General features: G+C 38.4%; 1 protein-coding gene across 1 annotated transcript; it reads left to right on the top strand.

The window, feature by feature from the left end:
• Positions 1-4: 4 nt before the first annotated feature.
• setd3 (SET domain containing 3, actin histidine methyltransferase) lies at positions 5-23,085 on the top strand. The gene is made up of 13 exons (XM_084392770.1): positions 5-109; positions 1,589-1,716; positions 2,353-2,445; positions 3,795-3,943; positions 4,588-4,660; positions 6,745-7,001; positions 13,607-13,665; positions 15,031-15,145; positions 16,439-16,513; positions 17,422-17,588; positions 18,643-18,728; positions 19,292-19,452; positions 20,826-23,085. The coding sequence occupies exons 2-13, from the start codon at positions 1,614-1,616 to the stop codon at positions 21,288-21,290; spliced, it is 1,803 nt and encodes a 600-aa protein (XP_084248896.1). The 5' UTR covers positions 5-109; positions 1,589-1,613; the 3' UTR covers positions 21,291-23,085.
• Positions 23,086-24,137: the final 1,052 nt, after the last annotated feature.

The following is a 24,137-nucleotide window of genomic DNA, read 5'->3' on the forward strand; positions in this document are numbered from 1 at the left end:
TATTAGGGCGTGGCTTTGTCTCTGAAGAAAGGTTAGGTTTTACCAGTAAACCGAGCTGAAGAGGATTGAATTCCAGGTTGACAGGAGGATCCCTGCAGTCAATTGGAAGGTAGTTTTGGTATATAATGTGACATAATATGATGTTTGCAAATACGCGCGAGGTGTGTTTAATTAAACAACATGTAATACGTCACATGCATGTAAATGCGTGGCAAATGTACGCTGTAAATGGTGTCTAATTCAGCAAATTGCGAAACACAAGCATGCTGGTCATTAACACATTGAATGTGTCTCAAAAACTAGTGAGCTGCCTACCTAGACAGCATATCTGGGCGTCGTAGGCGAGCTTGAAGCGACGAGTAACTTCGTTGGCCAAAATGTTTTTGAACGTTTTGAAAGCTGTCTGTTTCAAACGCGCTTATTATATCCTAAAATGAAGTCTGTGTAGGCAGCTAACCAGGATTCTTGGGCCAGGAACAGACAGATATCTAGATTAATATGAATGGATGAATATGTATGTTAAGGTTTTAATTCATGCATTTTGATCACTGGACCACCCAGTGTTTAAAATGAAGACTGGCATGCTGTGCAATGGTGTGAAGAAGCTGATCATCTACTGGTGGGTTTGAATAGATGCATTGGGCAAGGCCAGTTATTTTAAGCCATCGAGCTGCTGATATTATTATTTAATATATTCTGATCTTGTATTCTGAATATTGATCTGTTGAGTTTGTTTTATATTGCATGTCTTTGCAGTCAGCCAGTATAATTGCATTGCTTCTCCTTTTCTCTGATGGTTTCAGTCTTAAGTAGCTTACTTTTAAGTGTTTCAATCCAATTTGCTCTTCAGTAACACAATTGTGCCTCTCATTATTATTTTTTTTTAAATGGTAGGCTTTCTGTGATTTGATGGAAATATCTAAGATTTAAGCTTTGACATCTTCTGGATTCATCTGAAAATTTGACAGTTCAACTGGCCATGCATATTGCGTATTAGGCCTATGTATAATGGCATTCTATATAAAAGTCAGTTAATGCATGTATGATTGCAATCATAAACAGTGCACCAGTGGAGCTTTCTTAACGTATGCTTTACGTTGCCCAAATTTGCACAGGTAAAGAAGCCAGACAACTTTTGAAATATGGGAACAGCTGCCATATGACTCATTTATTGAAGTTAACTGCATACAAGCATGTTGTATTTGATTAGTTTCATGTAAGGCACACACTCATTGTTTACAATTAAGTACCTGATTTAGTGCCCTTTGGCTCGCTGTAGCCATCCGTTTAATCCCTCACAGAGACCATTAACCTTTCTTGGCACTGATTTCAGGTTCAGAGATTATTTGGATGTGAAACATTCACATGTTTCTTCCATTTAGTTATAAATATACTGTACCTAGTCCACTACACCTAAATATTTATAAGAAGTGTGGAGTGACTGGAGTCCAGTACTTCTCAGACTATTGGCTCATTTACTGTACATAGGCTGCATAAAGGAGAATGAAACCTGGTCACATTTTAGTGTTATTTTTACTTGCTTTTTACTGTAATTAAAAGTATTTTTCGCATTTTGCATTTTTCACAGCCATCCTCTCTCCCAGACCAGCAAGATGGGCAAAAAGAGCAGAGTGAAGACCCAGAAATCGGGGACCGGTGCCACAGCTGCGGTTTCTCCAAAAGAGATGATGAATTTAATTTCTGAACTTCTGCAGAGTGAGTATAATAGCATTCTTTATGGCTGCATTCCTGCTCTGAAATACTGTTGCAGTGATTTTCTCCCATGGATGTGTGCATCGCTGGGACACAAAAGGCTTTTGTGATTATTCCATAATCGCATTGCATGATTGTTATAATATTTCGTTGTGGTGTTAAAGATGCAACTGGATCCTGAAAATGAAACATCTTCCGTGTGAAGGATTTCCTGATGTACAAGTAAATCTATTTAGTATTTAATCATCTGAAGCTTTTATACAAACGGAGCCTCCTGAGGTTGTGCTCAAGGGTACGGTGGTACTTCATGGAATCATTTGGTCATCAATCTACATTTTTAAACCGTACATCAAACATCTCTCCAAAATAGCATGTCATTTTGGGAAGGACATGCATTTGTTTATATCAAAGACAATTTGCGGTCTGTGCTCTGCAAGGACTTTTACCAGGCCGATAGATGCCGCAACATTTTACAAAAGCAGCCGGAAGAGAAAATGAATCGGCCAGCATTTGGTTACTCTAGGAACTAGAGCACTAAGCTATTTCCCCACAGCCCCCTTTTGGATTCTGTTGATCCAAGCATAAGTGATTGATCAATATAAATTATTGGAACGTTTTCTTTTCTTTTCCCCCATTCAGAGTGCAGCAGCGCTGCTCCCTCTCCTGGGAAAGAGTGGGAGGAATATGTTCAGATCCGAGCTCTGGTGGAGAAGATCCGTAAGAAACAGAAAGGTACGTTATTGCTTCACATGAATATGATTTAGCAGTTCTCGAGCTTTTATGGAGCGTGGTTTTCCTTTTGATTTGCCATTGGCTATTGTTAAGTATTTAACCGTCCTAGTTGCAAGAATAAAGAGGATGGAAAAACAGATGGTGTGGAACAGAATAGTTTACTCAGATATGAAATTAATTTTGTCATTTACTTGCTCTCATTACTTTTTTTTCTTCTTCTGTGGATAAGCACAAAATGAGATATTTTGATATGTATGTATATATGTATATGTACAGTACCAGTCAAAAGTTTGGAAACACTACTATTTTTAATGCTTTTGCAAGAAGTCTCTTATGCTCATCAAGCCTGCAGTTAAAAAAAAAAAAAAAAAAACAGTAATATTATGAAATATTATTACAATTTAAAATAATGGTTCTCTTTTTTAATATACTTTAAAATGTAATTTATTTTTGTGATGCAAAGCTGAATTTTCATCAGCAAGTACTCCAGTCTTTGGTGATCCAACATTGTGATCCAACATTGATCATAAATCAGCATATTAGAATGATTTGGGATCATAAGACACCAAAGACTGGAGTACTTGCTGATGAAAATTCAGCTTTGCATCACAAAAATAAATTACATTTTAAAGTATATTAAAAAAGAGAACCATTATTTTAAATTGTAATAATATTTCATAATATTACTGTTTTTTTTGTTTTGTTTTTTGTTTTTAACTGCAGGCTTGATGAGCATAAGAGACTTCTTTCAAAAGCATTAAAAATAGTAGTGTTTCCAAACTTTTGACTGGTACTGTATATATATATGTGAGAGAGAGAGAGAGTGAGAGAGAGTGTGTGTGTGAGACATGATGAGGGTGAGTAAATATTGACAGAATCTTAACTACCTTTACCAGCAACATAAAAGAGTACGAGAAAACTTCGCATAAAAGATGGCTTGTTGAACATTTCTTTATTTGATAGAATTAATTTGATAACAAAATGCACATTACATAGAGTAAGTTGATGGAACAAACACAGAAATAGCTTCAGTTATACAGTGATGTAAAGACTTGAGAATGATCCTATCACATTACTTGATAAAATACTCAGTGGGAGTCTCTGAGATGTGCATTTAGAACATCCATTAATATCCATTATAATAAACGTTAGACAGCACATTATGCAGTAGGATATACAAGAGTAATATGTAGCACCGTTTAGGTTCACTTGTATGGTGTTACAGCAACATAATACAGCAGAGTGCCGTTGAATAATGGGATTCATTACAGAGAGAACTTCTCACGCTGTTGTTCAATATACATACAATAGCTAAATCAGCTTGTGATGGGATTGTATTATTTCCTCAGGGATGTCTGTATCGTTTGAGGGAATCAGGGAAGACTTTTTCTCTGAGCTGATGGCCTGGGCCGCAGAATGCGGGGCTTCTTGTGATGGTTTTGAGATCTCCAACTTTGCAGACGAAGGATATGGTCTGAAGGCCACCAAAGATATTAAGGTTGGTGTTTTTCCTCACCTAGTCCACAGACTGTTTGAGGATAAGTTGGATGAGTCGAGACTTGATAATGCGTTTTTTGGCTCTTCTTAGCCAAAATAAGGTACAGTATGAACCAGGCGTCATGCTGATAGTGTTCTTAGCATCACACACACACTTTATGGAAAATTATGGAGATTAGATCCCTTGCAAATTATATGTGCGATGTGCTTGCTTTTTCTGCCACCTACACAGCGTTCTGTCATATATTCAGTTGAAGGCTGAAACAAGTAATCCAACCTGTACTGTATTTTGGCACTGGCTGTAGGATTTTTTTTTTCTTTTTTTTTTCATTAACCTTGTTAGTTCTTTAAGAGGGAAAGTGCTGATTGATACATAGAGGTTAATGATTGGTCAAATTTTACCTCCAGACTTGATTGGGTTCAATATTCGGGTGGTTCTTTAGCTAATTGTTATTTACAAAATGTAGTTTTACACAATATTTCATTTTTTTTCAAGATTTCTATTTAAAATAGTGGAATTTAAATGTGTCTGGAAAGAACTAGCCCTGTAATCAAAATAAATCTTTATTCAATTGTACATTGTAACAATTGGAGCTTTTGAATGTGAGTTTTTGACCATGTTATTTTCTTTTCTGTCCATTTCAGGCTGAGGAGCTGTTCCTTTGGATCCCTAGAAAAATGCTGATGACTGTGGAATCCGCCAAGAACTCTGTCCTTGGTGAGTTTCGCATAGTGTAGCAATGTCAGTCTTTGACCTTAAACTCTGACAATCACATGCATTGCCACATTGAAACGTGCAAATGTTTCTATTAGAGCCCGACCGATATGTAAGTTATATGTCAGTTGCTGCCTGCCTTCTAAAACCTACTATTTAGCGATCTAAATCCATTATGTGACTCGTTAATGCTGCGGCTGGACGACAGTCTGCAACGCACACTTGGCGTCATTGGATTTCACACACGTGTAAAAGAAAAGCTAACTTTTATGCACAAGCTACGTTTGATACTTTTTCTCTATGTCTAAATGTTCACTCCTCGCAAGTCTAACTTACATTTTACAATGCAGGGACTGTAACTAGAGATATGCTAGTTATAAATACAGTAATCATTACTTTATTTAGGCAGAATAAGTTCGTTGTGGTTTCCAAGCTCATTAATGTTAACGTTAGCGGTCTTCCACTGATAGTGGCATTAGCTAGCTTTGTGGTTAGCTAGTCTATGATGAGCCATAATTTAGCAATGGATAACGTCATACTGCAAATTGTAAAACATAAATTTTCAATATAACAGGCCAAGGAGAGATGATACGTCTCATTGCTATAACTGTCACGCTATTAAAGAAATACTTCAGTCACATTGTCAAAAGTTAAAAGGACAGTCAGTCAACTACACTGTAACAACGTAACGTAATTACTAGCTAATTCCGCTTCATTCTCGGCTTATTTAACAGCAGCAAAACTGGACATGATAGTCACAAATTTTGTCATGCTTATTTGAGTTAAGAGAACTGATGGGGATGTTCTTTTAATTGTTATTCAAGCAATGTATGTTTCGTGACCAACTCACCATGAACACACTTCACCGATGATCTCACTCGCGTATAACTGGTTCTCTCTGCCCGACTCTGGCTGGATCAGCAGGTAGCAGGATGTGTGGCGCGTTATACACGAGTGTTGCCAACAGGGACGGTGTAGAGTGCCCTCTGGTGGACAAACTATACAACGCCAACACTCATGACATGGTTGAAGGGTGTTTCGTCCGTTTTTATTTTATTTTTGAAATATTCATTTATCGGCCATTATAAATGCCGATACCGATAGTTTGGAAAATGCCTAATATCGGCCGATAATATCGGCCTGCTGATAAATCGGTCGGCCTCTAGTTTGTATAAATGACCACAAGACATTTATATAAATATTACCTTAATGTCCCAAGTTAAATACATCCTTTAGCTCCATCAACAGCATCTATTGATTACCACAGAAAATGTATTTGATTCGTTCAACAGATGGTAATACATGCAAGTGTGTGAGGCAAACATGCAACAATTTTGTTTCTATGATATTTTTTATTTTATATTGTTATATTTATTTTAATTTTATAATAATAACAACTTATTTTTGTTGTATTTTAAAATTGTCCTACCATGTACATGTTAATTAATGTTGTTTTCACACTTACAAAACATTTGATTTAGATAGTGCTGTTTAAGTATTATTTATACTGTTTACGGTTATATTATATGCTTTTTACTTTATTTTATTATATATATATACTAAATATACTTTATATACTTAACTTTAGTATATTTGTAGTATATTTTAGTTTCGCTTTATATATATTTCTGTCTTTTTTATATTTTTATTTAGCTTTAATTTTCACATTTTATTTAGCTTTAATTTATTATTTCAGTTGCAGTTTTAGTAATTAACTACTTTTTTATTTTTTATTATTTTAACTAAACTAAAATAAAGTTTTTCATCTAATATGTTGTTTTATTTCAGCTTTATGTAAATTGCTGAAAATGTTTTTTAATAGTTTTAGTTCACAATAACAACACTAGTTGTTTTCCGAACCATCTGCACAGTGGCACATTTTCAAAATGTAACTATACTGTGGTTTACATGACCCGATATAAACTTGAATTAACTTTCAAACAAACCAAGCTTTCTGCTCAATTAAACACGGGGCCACGTCAAAAAGGTAGCGTGAAAACAGCATAATTGTAAGTGAAAAGAATTAGTTCTGTTTTAATATCTGGAAACCATTGCAGACAGACCCCTAATTGAACCTTTATTCACAGGGCCGCTGTACAGTCAGGACCGGATCCTACAGGCCATGGGCAACGTGACCCTGGCTCTACACTTGCTGTGTGAACGGGCCAATCCCAGCTCTCCCTGGCTGCCCTACATCAAGACCCTGCCTGCCGACTACGACACCCCCCTGTACTTTGAAGAGGAGGAAGTGCGCCACCTGCTGGCCACACAAGCCATACAGGATGTGCTCAGTCAATATAAAAACACAGCGCGACAGTACGCCTATTTCTACAAAGTCATCCATGTAAGTCTCAGCTATCTCAACTGTCTATGTGCATGCATATATATTTATTCATTCTTTTCATTCCTTCATTTGGCTTGATTTTTCATTTAGAGTGTGAAAAATGAAAAAGTGACTTTCAACCATAATCTTAACTGAGTCTGATTGATTGCACTACCAAAAAAAAACATGAATACATTTTTAAAAACGTTAAGTCCTTAAAGCCTCTTGTTGATTGCCAAATGCAGTGTGGTGTGATCAAGTGTTTTATGGGTTAATTGGTTATTACATACTGTTTTCCATATTTACCTACTTTTTCAAAGAAAAATAACTGAAGCACCTACTCTCACATTTCAGCTACACAAAAGTACAAACTTTCTTCAGTAATCTAGAGTTGTACTCGTACGTATGGCAGTTTTGATGAGTGCGGCGACTGATAGCCCTATCTGTGTCTCATGGACTGCAAGCCGTTTGAGTGCAGGGTTTTTTAAGCAATCAGCGTGACAAGTTATTCAGACTCTCTAGCCACATGAATAGCTGTCCTTTACACTGCTGTCTGCTGAGGTGAGGAAATCCAGTTTTAAAAGGATCCCTGCTGTTGAAGGCACATTGGAGATGGGTAAAAGGAGCTTTATAATGCCCTCTTGCACCCAATTTCAGGGCCCCTGATAAGCTGCCATTGACATGGCTCAGAGATGGTGCTGCAGTGGCAATCTTTGACCAGCAGGGGGAGATGTTTATCCCTCAAAGTAGTCTTCAAAGCAAATCATAAGTGGGCTTGAATTAGTTTTTTTTTTTAAATAACTGCATGTCTGCAGTTTTAGATTTTAGTGTTAGAAAAAAAATGATATGCTAATGATAAATATGATATGATACTTTTTGCTCTGTTACAATAAGGAATTAGAAATGATATAGAAATAAGAAATTAAATAGAAATTTACTTTTAGCCTATAAAATGTTCTTGTCACTTCACAAGTAAAGATTTCTGATTGTAGATATCTCATTGAAACTCTTTTTGATTTTGCATAAGTCCAGTCAAATATCAATCCTTAATATTCTGTTGTAGCGTCACCTGGTAAGTTCTAGGATGTATTTTATTTCCACTTTGTTAACAAAAAGTGCATGATATTACTATAAAATTTAATTTCAGTGTTATGCAAATCTTGAATATGCAGACACATTGAGATGGCAGTTCATTTCAATGGGCCTGTGATCTGTCCAATAAGTTTTATCCTGGTTCTTGGACCTCCTCTTAGCTATTAAGGAAGCAATAATATGCTCTTCCCAGTTCTCTCCAATTTTCATTCGAAATCTTTGCTGGTACATTTTGTTTCTTTCATTAGATGACTGTCAATTAGGGAAAAGAAACTAATATTTCACATTACTGTCAAGATAAGGCATCAAATATTCATGCAGATAGTTAATGTATTTGTCATTTTGTCTGCAAATCTGTTGACATTTTCTTTATTAAATGTTTTCTAGTTTATAAAAGGGGGTGGAAGTGTAATTAGGAGCTGCATTATTGTTTCTCCGTTAATAACTTTAATCAAGTGTATTTATACTGTTTTCTATACAGCGACTGAGACAAATAACAGGAAACACAATAAACCGAAATATATGCATCTGCTACTTTAAGCCGTCAGCATCAGTCATCCGAAAGTTAATCAATTTGTATATGTAGTGAACGATTTCAATTTGAATATGTAGTCCATTAGGTGGCAGAAGTGAGTTAAGCTTCCAAGGGTACTGGTCTAAATGAAATGTTACTTCCTCTGAAACGAACTTGGTAAAGTTTGTATTGCTAAAATAAAGCTGGAGGAACTGATGACCTCTTGGCGTAATGAATTACACATTGATCACGCCGAGTAAACCTTTTAATGAACAGAAGGTTTCATTCTCTTTGCGTTCAAACAGGAGTTCAGAGTTAAATGAACATAACTCTTTTGCTCATATAAAGCTCTGTGGGTTTTTTTTTCCCCAAAGATGTTCAGTTGAGGGGGAGGGTTGTTTTGCCGGCCCTTCGGTGAGTGTCCTGTCCGCTCCTCTCCTCTCCTCTTGGCTCTTCAGGTTGGGAGCCAGTGTCACTGTAATGACTACTGTCAATGTCAGCCTCTCTTCTGAGGCGGCCGCAGATGACCGGGCTGGAAAATTAGCTTGTCGCATTGGCTTTGAATTGAATTGACCTGAATGTACCTTCCACACATGACTGACAACCCCAGCCCCCCTTCTACTTCCTCCCACTGCCTGCTTTATCTGGTCCTTGCCCCCCCTCCTCTCCTCGAGAAGAAGTGAGAAAGTAAGGCCCTTCACCTACTGGAATTGAGTAGCTTTTTATATATTTGCCTGTGTGAAGAGGGATAGGCGGTTGTCAACGCCGAGCGCCCTCGGAGGAGTATCCAAGCGCCTCCCGTGTCCGCGGGGGACCAATGATAACCGTACCTTCCTCATTGGGGCCGGATGCGTGCGTGTGTGGGGGAGGTGAACCTCATAAGGTGACCCCGGTATGCAGCGAATGCAAAGTAACCTTGGCGTGCTGCATCTGCCGTTGTTGATGAGAAATGAACAGGGTCCCAGTGGTATGCTCTCATCCCACCCCCTCTCCCTAAACCTGAGAAGATATCTGTCTGACCTTCCCTGATGCAGCCCGGAAAATGAGGGAGAGTTTGCGGCGTTGAACGACGATGTAGGCATGCGTCTGTTTCGTCATTTTCAGTAACGTGCACAAAGCCGAGGATTGAAACGGTCGACGTAACAGAAGTAAGATGTTAAAAATCAATCCTTTTTGAACCTCAGCATGCGCACTGATCAAGCTCTCTAATACCGGCCAGGGCGGCGGATGGGGTGCTTGGGGATCTCGGCTCCAGAAAGAACTCCTGGAGGCCACCGGCCAATTAGCCGCGTTTCCCGCCGTCCTCGTTAAGGAGAGCAGGCACTCGTGGTGGTAGCTTTTGTTTTCTAATTGATTTACAGGGCCGTTCCCCCCTCGTCTCTCTCTGAGCCGCGGTGCCATTGTGGCACATGATGAATTACCTCTCTCTGGTGATGCTAATGCATCACAAGCTGAACCTGCAGCAGTGCAGCTGCCCTTTATCTCCGAAAACTACACCTCATCAAACGTGCCGTCTAAAAGTAACTCTGTTTCGTCTCAAACTACCTCTCTAGTCTTTACGTGAGCACATTTTACGTTTTTCCAGACTTCGAGGCCTTATCCTATCCCCACAGCACTCAGAGGGATCCGGGTGGACCTCTTCGTGGCCTTTCTGCAGCCAGGTTCGCCCTCCCCCCCTGAGGTGTATCACTCTGTTCAACTAATTATTGCCTTAATTGAATCTATTACGGTACTTGGGCACTCGAGTATTTGGCTCTCAGAGGACTGAAAATATCATTAACTGCGCTTTAACCCTTTTCAGGTGGCCTGTAATGGTTACCGGTGCGCAAAAGTGTTAGTTTTTTTTCTACTTTGTTTAGCTGGCTTCAGCACATCTTCTTGCAAGAAGTCTGCGGAGAACCGCTTGACTCTCTGAAGATTTGCCCTATTACTTCCATCAAAACCTGTAATATGCTTTCCCCCCCATCCATACATGAACCACTTCCCTACATCTGCAATGTGAGGCTCAAACCCAGGACACAGAATTCTGACTTGCCGGCTTTACCCAGAGCTTATCTTTTAATGGTTGTCCGTCAGCGTACGTGAGCGATGCTTCCAAGTCAGCCTGTTTCTTAGAATTGGGGTTGAAATGAAAGAAAGTGGTCAGGCTTTGCTCTGTTATTATGTCATGCTTTATGAAATCACAGCTGACCTGTACACCTTCATCCACCTGAGTGTGTTCACCTTTGCCTGGTTACTCACAGCAGAGACAGTCGATGCGCAAGTTCTCACACTCTGCTGTAGGGCTACAACAATTTCAAAACTGGACTCTATTCTGCCGACACACTGAGTTACAGGCAAAGATATGATGTGACCACACTGTGTCAGTGTGTGTGGGTTCCAGAGCAGCAAGGGGGAATACGGGGCTCAATTAGTGTCAGGGAAATTGATTAATGGGGAGAGACGTGGAAGGTAAAAGTTATCCACTTCTTCTGAGCGCTTGCATTTAATGCTTCTATTCCTCAGTTTGCGAGCCTAGTGGTGCAGCTTGGGTTTGCGCCCTCTTTCCAGTATGTCTCTGAGACATCTGTGAAAGAGCACACTACGTGAAATTTTTTTTAATTCTGTCTTCAATTACTCACCTTGTTATCGTTCCAAACTCGTATAACTTTCTTCCATTGAAAACTAAAGGAGATATTTTTGGAACACTAAAGGAGTGTTCACGCTGCTCTTTTCCATACAACAAAGCATTGTTTGCATTTAAAAGCACCATAAAAGAAGTCTTTTAAAGATGCTATTCGCTGAATTTTGTATATTCAAGCTTGATGAGTCTCGGTCGGTTACAGCAGGGATTCCCCAACTTTTTGGTCAGCCGAACCCCTTTGACTTAGCCTAATCTTAGGCTGTACTTCAAATAAGTATTTTAAGTTAGTGTTTCCAGTTCTTTGATGTTGGTTAATGGTTACATGACTTGCAGGTAAACATATACTGTAAACTATTTCATTTTTTTAGTAATTGTTTTATCTTGATTGCTTTTATTTTAACTTTACTTTGTTTTAATCTATTAGCTTATTATCAACTCATGAATAGGGCTGGGGGATTCCAATCCTGGAACCGCATATTTGTTATAAAATAAAAAAATTGATTTCTCTTATCGATTCCTTTGTGTGCATTTTCATATAACTTTAAACCATTCAAGCGCAAGAAGACCCACACACTTTACTCTGCTGCACACACAGAAAAAGTGATTTTAAACCATTCAAGTAAAAGAAGTCTCGCATGCTGTTTTCTGTGCTGTGAATGCTGTCTCACACTGTATAGTGCGCAAAATTGATTTCTCTTCCACGTCTATTTGTACTTGAACGGACAAATGATACACACAAAAATGTCAAAATATCCTCGTAAACATTGTTGATTATGTCTTGAGTGAAGGTTAACAGTTGACGAAAACGCATGTGTAACAGTATATTGGATCCGTGCAGCTCTTAAAGGGACAGCAGCCTAATATTCCTGCTGCCGTTAATCAAACTAAAGACCGAGAAAAGTTCTTGACTGAATAACTTTTGTAACTATCTTTGTAATGTATATTTTATTTATAAAGTGCAGTGTTTTTTACATTTGATTTCTGTACCTGAATACCTGAAAATCTTAATTTTGTTTATTTCAATCATATCTTTCAGTTGTATTTATTTGTGCTTATTTGTTCTTTTTTAATTACGAGTGTTTACTTGTCTTTAATAATGCTTGAACTTTATATTAGTTAGGCTAGTTGTTTTTGTTATGGTATTTTTAAAGTGTTCTTTAGCCTCTTGATTTTTGTTCATGGTATTCAGCTACAATGAAATGTTTTGCAATACGACTTTTTTTACTTTATTGGAATCGAAATTAGGAATCGATAAGAATCACAATCGATAAGCAGAAATTCAAATGATAAAATTCAAACAATACCCAACCCTACTCATGAATTTGGAATCATCGAACGTGTCGATGTCAAACCTGGCACAACGTGTCTGCATGAACTATGATCAGAAATTTGTCTTATTTGTATAAAAACATCTGATAAAAATACTTTTAAAATAGATTTTCAAACATTTGCTGAATGTTGATGTAACATTCAATTTAACATTTTTTGCAGATGAAAACCTTCATGTCAAAGACACATCTTTATTATGGTGGTTATTTTGTATTCATATCTGTAAGTGATTTATATCTTTTGAAATCTGCAAAGTTCACATTTTCTTTTGTTGTTTGGTTTCCTGTGTCTGTTGGGCAATCTTATCGCTCGTTCTGTGTGATGGACTGATCACCTGAGTCGTGATTAGGATATTCGAGCGCAAGCTTTTTGATGTACTGTGTTATATACATATCAGCACCATTACGGTTTTCACGGTACCTCATTGTGGAGTACAGTGCTTCATTTCACAGGACAAGCACCACACACACAGCCATGAGGGTACCTGTGGGGGAAAAGAAGAATATCCTTCACTCTCAGCTTCATACCTACATCTATTTTTATGGCTCATTTTGCATGTTCAGGAGGGTGCTACGGGCCGGCTGAATTAGACCCTGGCATTCTTTGCTCCCTACCTTTTTTTCCTTTTCTTCGGGATTGTAGCTTTTTTTTTTTTCCTCTCCATGACACCCGCTGCAAATGAGCCCTTGGAGGGAGCGAGTCTGTGGCTTTAAATGTAGATTTCTGTGGCACCAGTGGCTCTCTGTCACACAAATTGATGAAGCAGATTTATGACGGCTGCTGGGCACAACAAATTAAGTTGACAGTGATGTATGGGGGGCTAATGCCACCATGATCCTTGCATAGCACCACTGGACGCTCTTTGCCTGGCTACACTCTTGTTAGGATCTGTTAGGCAGCCACATAATGAAATTCCACTGACTGATTTGTGTTTTTTTTCCCCTCTCTCTCTCTTTTCTTTCCTCCTTTTTCCCCTCTACCTCCATATCTCCTTCTCTCTGGTCCTTTACTCTCTTTTCTCCTTTTTCTTTCCTTCCACTCTCTGTGTTCTTCATCTTCAATTCCCAGACTCATCCGAATGCCAGCAAACTGCCCTTGAAGGATGCTTTTACCTTTGACGACTACAGGTTGGTTGAAATGTCCTACTATGTTAAAAAAAGGAACTTCTCTTCCCTGCTGAGGTTCAAAAAAGGAAAAGAGCAGGAAGATGAGCCGTAGGTTGGTTGTAGGGCTACGCGATGGCCTTTAAAAATGAGGCGTTTGTTCTCATTGTTCTTTCATTAGCACCAAATTATCTTTGAAGGAATAATTTATCATTGGTCCCCTTTCATCTTCAGATTGTTGAATATGATGCAAGTCTGTGCTCCCGTTGGGTAATGTGTGAAGAGAATGGAATAGCGTCTTGTCACAGCTAATGTTGTCTTCGGTGGACTTCAAGTTCCTTTTAATAAATTATGTCCAGATTATTTAGACTAGATCAGTAAGAATTTTTTTCTCTCTTCTGGACAAATTCAAATTTAAGGTCATTATATTGCCTGATGCAAGCTATTAAAGCAGCTGTATTCTGTACTTAAAAAAAAAAAAATCTGAAGTCCACTCGTAATGGTAGAAGATTTTCTTTCAGTTGTAATTTAGGTTTACATGACCATTTTCAACCCTCTCTTTGGCCTTTAGAATTAAAAAGGTCATTTGTATCCTTGTGCATTTAGGAATTTTGTATGCAATTGACCCCTGTTTTGATTAATTTTTGCAAATGAAATGCGCAATAGCTCTGCCTATTCAGAATACTAAAGGCCTTGGTGTGTAAACATGGGCGTTGATGCAATAAAGTCCAGATGAAATCAATATTGACCCCATTTACTTTGTTCGCACACATTACTAGACAATTAGTTCACAGAATTACGTGTCTTCATAATCTTCAGCTGAATATACTTAACCTCCAACCGTCTGTCTGCTGTGAGCAAGAGACGACATGGAGGTGCTAAAATCAAGCCCCGTCTCATTTCAATATTCAATTTCAATCAGAAATGCATTACAATACTGAAGTAAAATCGGTCGCAACAGTCCGGTACACATGAACTTTAATGTTCTAAAGCAGAGGTCTTCAATCCTGCTCCTGGAGGGCCACTGTCCTGCAGAGTTTAGTTCCAACCTGCTTCAGCACACCTGCCTTTGAATACTCAAGCGATTCTGAAGTGCTTGATGAGCTGATTCAGGTGTGTTTGATTAGGGTTGGAACTAAACTTTGCAGGACAGTGGCCCTCAAGGAGCAGGATTGAAGACTTCTGTTCTAAAGGACATCTGAATTACCTGCTTTGCAGCTTAGTGTCCATACATGTTTTTTGGGTAGACTGGAAATGGAATTTCGTGTTATTAATTATAAAATAGGTCTACATCAGACTCCTATTTTCCATTATATTTCCTTTTAACATGCACAGCAGTTTTAGTAGTGTTTTGAATATGTAATAAAGCGATGCCATTTTGTATATCAGGTGGGCAGTGTCTTCTGTAATGACTCGTCAAAACCAGATTCCTACTGCAGACGGAAGTCGGGTCACACTGGCCCTCATCCCTCTCTGGGACATGTGCAACCACACCAACGGCCTGGTGAGTCCACAGCACTGCTGCAAAACCAATACAGAACTCCCCGTCAAATCATTTATGGGTAGCGGAAGGTTTTTGCAACCAATTCAGTTCAACCATTTTTTTTTTTTTTTTTTTTTATTCCTGCATGACATGGACGTTTACAGTGCTTTCACTTGTATTGCAATCTTGAAGTACAGGGGGAAAACATTTACTTTTAAGGAATGCGGGAGCAAAGTCTAATGCGATTTTTCGGTAGATTATGCCTTCATCCCAAGGGTTCTTTTATATTTATTTGGATAATTTGTCTTTGATTGTGCTCAGCAGCTCTTGCCACAGAGCAATATATCGCCTCTCTTCATATGACTCTGTAATGCACTTATATCCTCAAATGAAGTTTTGTTTCAAATTACCATGTGCATTGAAAATCACGGTCATTAAAATGTGTAATGAATTGTTTTTCTGGTAATCCCCTGGTTAAGGTCTAATAAAAACATATTGTATTTTTTGGTAGCAGTGTTTTTCGTACAATTTACTCAGATTATTTGATTTAGTTTATTTCTGAAGATTTTGAGAGATTTAATAGTGAAGGATTGTATTTGTTAGGGTGTGTTATTTTAATAGGTTGGCTCTATAACCATTAGTAAGTGCCATTTTATTTGTTGGTTTTGCCCTATTGTTTTGTTTTGTTTCATTTGATCCTTTTCCCACCCACAGAAATATTTAATGAAATAGCCTTGCAGTTTTGGTTCCTAATTGTTTGTATTTGACATTTTAAAGTTGGGAAAAAAAGAAAAAAGCAGAAAGGTACAGGTTTTTGTTGACTCAAGCTCTGTTTATTAGCACCTGATGTTAAAATCTGTTTCCAGTGATCTGGTAACAAATGGACGGTGAAAAGGTGTAAACAAAATTTAATAACAATGCCAACACTTGAACTGGGAAAAGTGGCATTAAAAAGTGGCTTTTGATGATGTCAGTGTACAGATAAGTCTTAGAGACTATATTTCATATAAAATAAGGTGGAACATTTCATGAAAAAAGCCTAACAGGAATCCTTGAACTTTAGTGCCATTGTACTGCTTAATTATTGAAACTCATTCTCCATTTGTTCATGTGAAATATCATTCATATATATATATATTCTCATTCTATATCATTCTTGCTAAATAAAAGTGTTTTTTTCTTTAAAAAAATTACACGCATGTATGCATACAGCTCTCATACATACATATATATGAATCAGTATCTTGTATTAATATACGTATAGGTATATGATGTGACTCAAATGTTAACAATACTTTTTTTGTTCTGTTCTAGATTACGACAGGCTACAATCTAGAGGATGACCGATGCGAATGCGTAGCTCTCAAAGATTACAAAGAGGGCGAACAGGTGAGTCTTACAACACCATCACAGCAGCTCAACTGTTTACAGGTCCCAATTAGGATGACCATTGGTCTTTTACAGCAGAAAAACCTCGGACAGTTTCACATCTCTCTATGCGATTGACAAAAATCAGCGGGTGGATTTCGTGCCATGCACTGTCCACCTAATGCTCTTGTACATTTTCAATTTCTATTCGCGCACTCTCACCTCGCGCTATTGCTCTATGCTTTTGCTTCCGTGATGCATTTATCAGCCAGCAGCCATTACGAAGGCCCGGGGGTAATATCAGAGCGGAGGCATTCAGATCCAGCCATGGGGAGAGCGGATATGCAGGGCACACTGTGACAGGCCAGGTATACACCCCCCCTCTCTCCAGAATGTGAATTATTTGATAAGATTCGCAGAGACAGCCAGTGGAAGAAGAAAGAGAGTGCGGGGGCCGGCGTGTGGGACTCGGACAAGCGTTGGGGGGAGTAGGAGGGGCTGTTTCAGGAGCGTCGCTCCGTACAGAGCCGTTTGATCCCTGATTCCTGCTGCTGATTTCGCACTGGGCCGGAACTCACTGTGGAGAGGCTGAGAACAGGATTGAACTGTGCTTCTCTCTCGCCCCCTCTCTTTCTCTTCAGCACTATGTTTTATCTTTCTCTCTCTCACACACTTTCTGCACAGCATTATCTGTAAATTTTGTGGATGTATTGTTGAGGGGAAGACGTGAGCGGTGTTTTGAGAGGACGGTAGTGTGGGAAGGAAGTTTTTAGGGCTAAATTGCCACTGTGTAAATTGCATCCATTCCCATAGACCTGTGCGTCCAGGTGTCCATGTCTACTTCCGCTATGAAATAAAAGGCAGTGCCAATTATGCTTTGTTGTTGTAATGTGTCAAATTACAAAGTTCTTCCCTTTGTTTTCCCTCAGATCTACATATTCTATGGTACGAGATCCAATGCAGAGTTTGTGATCCACAATGGTTTCTTCTTTGAGGACAACGCACACGACCGCGTGAAAATTAAGCTGGGTGTGAGCAAGAGCGAGCGTTTGTATGCCATGAAGGCAGAGGTTCTGGCACGTGCAGGGATTCCTGCGTGAGTATCCCGTACAGAAATAACACATGATCTATGTAGAGTCAGGTCTTTGACTAGCTTTTTTTTAATCATTATTACTTTAGTGTTTACTGTTTAGTCTAGTTTTAATTCAATATAAACCTATCAGACCTCATAATTGCATTGCATTGCATAAAATATGTATTTATTAATTAAATTGTGAAAACATTTTTTATTTTTCTTCAGTAAAGATGAGCCAAAAGAGGCAATGGAAAAAGTGTCTCAGTCATTTATGCTTTTAAATTTTGCCATCATATGATTTGTTTTCCAAGTGAATAAGAAGTTTGAATAGCCACTTAAAGACATGTTACAAAAATTGGTAATCAAGTTTTAATTAGAGAACTTTTTAATAATAAAACAAAGGAAATTATTATTATTAGCTGATAGATAACATCAGCACTGGAGGGCAGTGTACATGTAATTATTTAAAAATGTTTTCCTCCATACATTAGAAAAGCATTTTCTTCTCTTCTTGTAAATGTAATGCGTAAGGTATTCGAATCGCATGTTAACATCCGATTCAATCCTAGATGTCTCAGTGGTGAGTTCTACTGCTGCAAGAATCATCATCCAAGTGTAACAGAATTACAGTGCTGTAAAACCTCTTCTATTGTGGCATAATACTATCAGTGAACTTTCTATCACACAGATCAATATCCTTTAAGTCTCTAAAAAAAAATCCACACAGGCCCATATGAAATTACCTTTTGATTCAGGTCAGAGTCAAGATGCTTCTTTTCATCCCCCTGTAAGTCAGACAGGAAGAGGCCATAGATATGCTCCAGTAATTAAACGGTAAATTATAAATGATTGAGCGTGTTTTTAAAAATGCATCAAGTTCAGTGGCCTCTCATCGCTTCAGATCAATCAGTTGTCATGCGACGGGGAGCAGCGCCGCGGTCTCGTGCAGGCAGGAGGCTTCCATTAGCACCTGCCCGTTCCGCTGGAGTTAATTGGGGTTTAATTTGAGATGGGTGGAGGGGCGGTGGGGAGTCAGTTGGTGCTTTGAACCCTCTCCGCTTCTTCTCCTCCTCAGGTCCAGTATCTTTGCCCTGCACTGCAGCGAGCCGCCCATATCCGCTCAGCTCCTGGCCTTCCTGCGTGTCTTCTGCATGACTGAAGGTAAGAATCTTTTTTTGCTTTTGTCCTGGTACCATCACGCATGGCACTAAGGTACACCAGTGGTCACCTATGGTCCATAAATCAGGAAGTGAGATGCCTTATTCCATATCACATCCTTACACTAAACTAGACAGGACAACGGAGCCTAAACAAGTTCCCCTCAGGTGTTTAATTGATCAAGACAGTGTGGCAGATGTGTGGAAGGACTGATCCAGAGTCAGTGAAATATTTATTAGCATCCATGTAAGAGAAGTTTTTGTCATAAATCCCATAAAGCAAGGCCATGTCCTCTGGCAAGACCTCTTAAGTCTGAGTTGATACATTATTCAGAATTTTTATGTTAATTTTTAAACGAAGCGCGGCCCCTGTGCTGGGGGCTTCTTTTTTACTGGTGTGACAGGATTCAGCGTTGTGCACGTGCGACGCACTCGTTCGGCAAGCCCTTTCATCTCGTTAGCAGCCGTGTAATCATACCTTACATAATCGTCACGGATCAGACCTGCCGGCTCACTTGCACAGCAGATTACTCCCTTAACTAGAGAGGTGTGCATTTCTGATTGCAGAGGAACTCAGGGACTACCTGGTGGGCGATCACGCCATCAACAAGATCTTCACCCTGGGCAACACTGAATTCCCTGTCAGCTGGGAGAACGAAATCAAGCTGTGGACGTTCCTGGAAACACGGGCTGCGCTGCTTCTCAAAACCTACAAGACGACCTCAGAGGTGCTGGAACCATGTCAAACAATATCTGAACTTTTCACACAAATATTACAAAGCATCTTTAAGTTGTTGAAACATTTAAATTGCATAGGGAACAAAGGTAGCATATGCTAGAAACGTTTCATATTATCGGTTACACTTTATTTCTATTGTGCATTTTAGACATTCTACTAACTATAAGTGATTTTGCAACTACATGTCAACACAAGCCCTATTCAGACTGACTAGTTTTCATGGAGGATGTGTTTCACAAGGGTACTTTGTGATTTTTAAACACAACTTCAGTAAATAATTCCAGGGCAAATTACATACTGTTTTTCGGCAAACTAAACGGTCCTCTGAGAAATCTAATCATGTCTGGATGCTAATGTCTCGATTGCAGACATTGTGCTTTAGTTTCATTTCATTTCAATATGGATGGTATCCGACGAAAAAATAAAATTATAAAATGAATAAAGCCAAATCGTGGAAACTGCAAATTTTAAAATCAGTGTCTATTAAGATACTTGTCTAGATGTCTCTGCTCAATTATGTGGGTTTATTATAAACATCCACTTCTATAAATTCATGAGAAGTTTATTTAAATAGGGTTTTAATAATAAATGAAAGGTACATCAACAAGTAATTAATTAAACATATACATCATAAGTGACGCACACAAGCACAGCCGATGACCTTCTGTAACGCCCACATCTAGAAAACTCCCACCTCTGGAATAAACACAGCCATGTTATTCCCATCCTAATCGGTACATGAAATCACAGACGTCTGGTGATAAGAATTGTAACTCAAACATTGTTTAGAAATATATATATATATATATATATATGAAGAGTTCAGATGCAAAAGCCTCTGTGCCATCTGAAATTTTCGTCTAGAATGATCATTTTTATCAAGTTTGTATATTTAAGTTCAATAATTTCACTTAAATGGCAATGCAAATTACCTATTGTCATTTAAGTGAAATTACTTAACTTAAATATACAAGCTTTATAAAAATGATCATTCTAGAAGAAAATTTCAGATGGCACTTAGAGGCTTTTGCATCTGAACTCTTCATATATATATATTTACAGTAAAGATACAGTGAAAACAGAAATATTGTGAATAGTATTCCAATTTAAAATAATAATAAATAAATTTAAACATTTTACAAAAAAATTCTGAATTTTTCGCATCCAACAGCATTTATTTGAAATATAAAATTTTTGTAACATTACAAATGTCTTTACTGTCACATCAAAAACAACAAACAACTTTTTTGTGATAACTGATTTTGTAATCTAGCAGTTCATTTGTTACTGATTGTTAAACAATAATGGTCAAGCTATCCAATATCGTCATTATTTTAAGATCTCTGTTGTTATCTCGATCAGGAGGATCGCTCCATGCTGGAGAAGCCCGACCTGTCCCTGCACTCCCGCATTGCTATAAAGCTACGGCTGGCGGAGAAAGAGATCCTGGAGCGCGCCGTGTCCTGCGGTCAGGCCAAGCGCCTGCACTTCCAGAAGCAGCTGGACGAGGGAGCCCCGCTGCCGCTCTACGAAGAAAGTGACATCGCCCTTTTGGAGAACGCCGATGCCAAACTCCCCATCATCCTGCGCAAACTGGAAGAAGAAGACGAGCACGTTCAGGAGGAGATGAACCTGGCCGAAATCAAGCCCGACGCTGCCTGCCTGGACTCCTCCAAATCCCCTGTTCTTAACGGGCAGTGTAAAGATCTCAATGGTACTCAAGAGGATCCTCCAGGAAGTGATGCAGCGGTGAAAGGGTGTGAGGTTGAGAAGCACGACCCGAGTACCAAACGAACTGAAGGTGAACCAAAAGATGGTGGCAAATAGTCATGACCAGAGCGCGGTGGCAATCTTAGTTCCTGCTATTTATTTATTTTTGTTTAAGAGACTCACAAATAGGAGCAAACGCTTTCTAAACAAGAAAATGCAGATGATTTCAGTTTAAATGTTTTTTTGTTTGTTTTGTTTTTTAATAAATGCAGCTTAAGTATGAGCTAGCTCAAGCTATTAAAAGCCTGTTGTTTTATTTTTATTTTATTTTTTGTTTCGTTTGAGTTTTTAATCAGTGCCACAACTTTTCTTTTGTAGTAGCTTCACTCGTGCTGCCAGAAACGTTCCTGGTAACAAGGTGACGAAGTAACCAATCATATGGACTCCTGTCTAGATGAAGGCTTGCTCAGACTTCACAAAATGAAAAAAATATATATATCGAAGACTTTAACATGGTAATGTTGCCAAGGATGTTTCTGTTTAGTCATCTAAAATGCTGACTTAGGGTTTTTTACTTCTCTCTAACCAGCCGTTGCTGTAGATCGTGGCAGAAACATGCTTGACGTTTAGTGCCGCTTGACAATCATTACTCTTTTATGTTCTGACATTGATCTGTGATGAGATCATCACTGATGCACGCTACTTACTTTACTCACATAAGAAGTAAGGTTACTGAAAGTCTCAAAGTGAACATTAGTTCCGGTTTTGAATGTTGTAACCTGAACCAGAGGATAAGAGGTTGTTTGTGGCCATATGGTTACTCTTTGCTGTGAATGTAATTCTAAGTTTGTGTGTTAATACCATTCACTCTTTAGTATGGTATATATATTCATTTTAATTCTTCTGTGCTAATGAACAACCTTGCAGTTAATGGACATGGAGACTATGATCTCGGAGGACTAACTCCCTCATTCTGGATCTTTGGGAAATCTTTTTTTTTACTTATTTCTCCTTATTTTTTTAATGCAAGTATTAAGTATTTTATTTAAGTATTCACTGCAAGGTTCTCTCGCATTTGTCATGCAACTAATGTGGTCATCTCTAAGCCTTAACAAATGCCATTTAGTTGAAGTAGAAATATTGATCCAGGATGAAGACCTTGTGCATTTACAGATGTGCATCTCCCACAAGGCAAAACTCTGTCCCTGTCAACTTTTAAACGACAAAACATTGGGGACTATTAATCAATGGAACAGCTCACCCAAAAAAGAAACCTCTACCATTATTCACTTACCCATATATAATATATATATATATATATTTTTTTTATAGACTTTAAAGCTTAAAATTGCAGCTGTGGTAACCAAGGGCCGCATCACCAAAAAGCTTCATGAAAGTGGTCCATACATGCAACTTTTGCACTATATTTCAAGTCTTCTGAAGCTATATGATAGCTTTAGGTAAGGAACAGACTGAAATTTAAGTGATTATTCACTGGTAATCTTGCATCTTTTCCTCACACAATGCTATCATATGGCTATTTTTGTCTTTTTTTGGAGCTTTACCCCCCTTGGTCACTATGAACTGGCAAAGAGATGTGTGATTACTTCTTCAAAAACAATATTTTAAAATGAATAATAACAAAGTAGATTTTTTTTATTTTTTTTGCATTTGATCTACTAATCTAATAATATAAATAGCACAATTATGGTTTGGTACCACATAAGGCTAAGTTAATAATGACTCCGTTTTGCTTTTTGGGTAACCTAATTGCTAAATCTTGAGTCACAATATGCCCCCAGTGTTTTGTTGTCCTTTTGAAATCACACATGTTGAAACTGAAACTGCATTACTTTTAATGTGTTCTGCCCATAAACAGCACTGTTCAATATACTGTTCAGAATGGTTTGTTTTCGTTGAAAGATGTTTGAGTGTATGGAAACCTGCCACTTGTTCTTGCTGCTTCTGTATATAGATTTATAGCTTTGGAAAGCTAACAGCTTTACTACACTTATTCTCAAATCTTTAACATGATCTAGCCATAAAGAAGATACATAGTGGATTGCACTGACTCCTAGTACATCAGTATGACTGTATAGGTAAAAGCCATTAGAGTCTGTCCACAATGACAAGTCCAAGATTAAAGTTCTGTGCATTTTTCACCTGAAATAAGGTGGAGTGCTTTTCTTCAAATCTTTGACCTGTCTATCTGTCTTTAAGAGGGCCTAAAAAAAAAAAAAAAATCCATTAAGAGACATAAGGGCACTCGTCCATTGTCGTTTCATTTGAAGGGGAAAAAAAGGTTTTATTTAATGTATTTTTTCATTCTTTGCCCCCCAAGCCCCATTACAAATTTATAAAAGAAACATTATCTTGAATCATTTAATTCGGGGCAATTAAATTTTGAAATTCCACATTCATTATTCATGAGCTTCAAGATAAAACCCCTTTAATCCTTGAATAGATTATTATAATGGGCGATAGTGTGGGCAGTGGTAAACTCGGGCAGCCCTGCACATGTCCGGTATTGTTAGAATTCCTCTTGTCAGGGCTGAGAGCAGAAGTGCATGAAGCTCCCTTTGGCCTGGGACCATGCCACCAAAGTAATTCTGCCTATGAATAATATACAGCGCTTCTATTAATATAGAATGCCGTCAGGCCCTGGGCGGAGGGTCCATTGTCATGCAAGTATTTACCAATACATGTGGCATACTTAAGAGAGGGGGGCTTTCTTCCAAGGTTGCGAGGTCACATTTACATGCGCGTTAAAGGGTGAGTACCCAAAAATGAAAATTCTGTCAGCTCACCCCCATGCTGTTTCAACCCCGCAAGACTTTCGTTTATCTTCGGAACACAAATTTAAATATTTTTTGATGAAATCTGAGAGCTGTCTCACTCCTCCATAGAAGATGAACGAAAGTCTTTCGGGGTTGGAACAACATGGGGGTGAACTGACAGAATTTT

Source organism: Rutilus rutilus, assembly GCF_951802725.1.
Source record: "Rutilus rutilus genome assembly, chromosome: 21".
Lineage (NCBI taxonomy): Eukaryota > Metazoa > Chordata > Actinopteri > Cypriniformes > Leuciscidae > Rutilus > Rutilus rutilus.

Coding starts and splice junctions, on each gene's coding strand:
- setd3 (XM_084392770.1), top strand. CDS start 1,614: ATGGGCAAAAAGAGCAGAGTGAAGACCCAGAAATCGGGGACCGGTGCC. Junction 17,589..18,642: donor GCACGTGCAGGGATTCCTGC/GTGAGTATCCCG, acceptor TCTCCTCCTCAG/GTCCAGTATCTTTGCCCTGC. Junction 18,729..19,291: donor TGTCTTCTGCATGACTGAAG/GTAAGAATCTTT, acceptor TTCTGATTGCAG/AGGAACTCAGGGACTACCTG.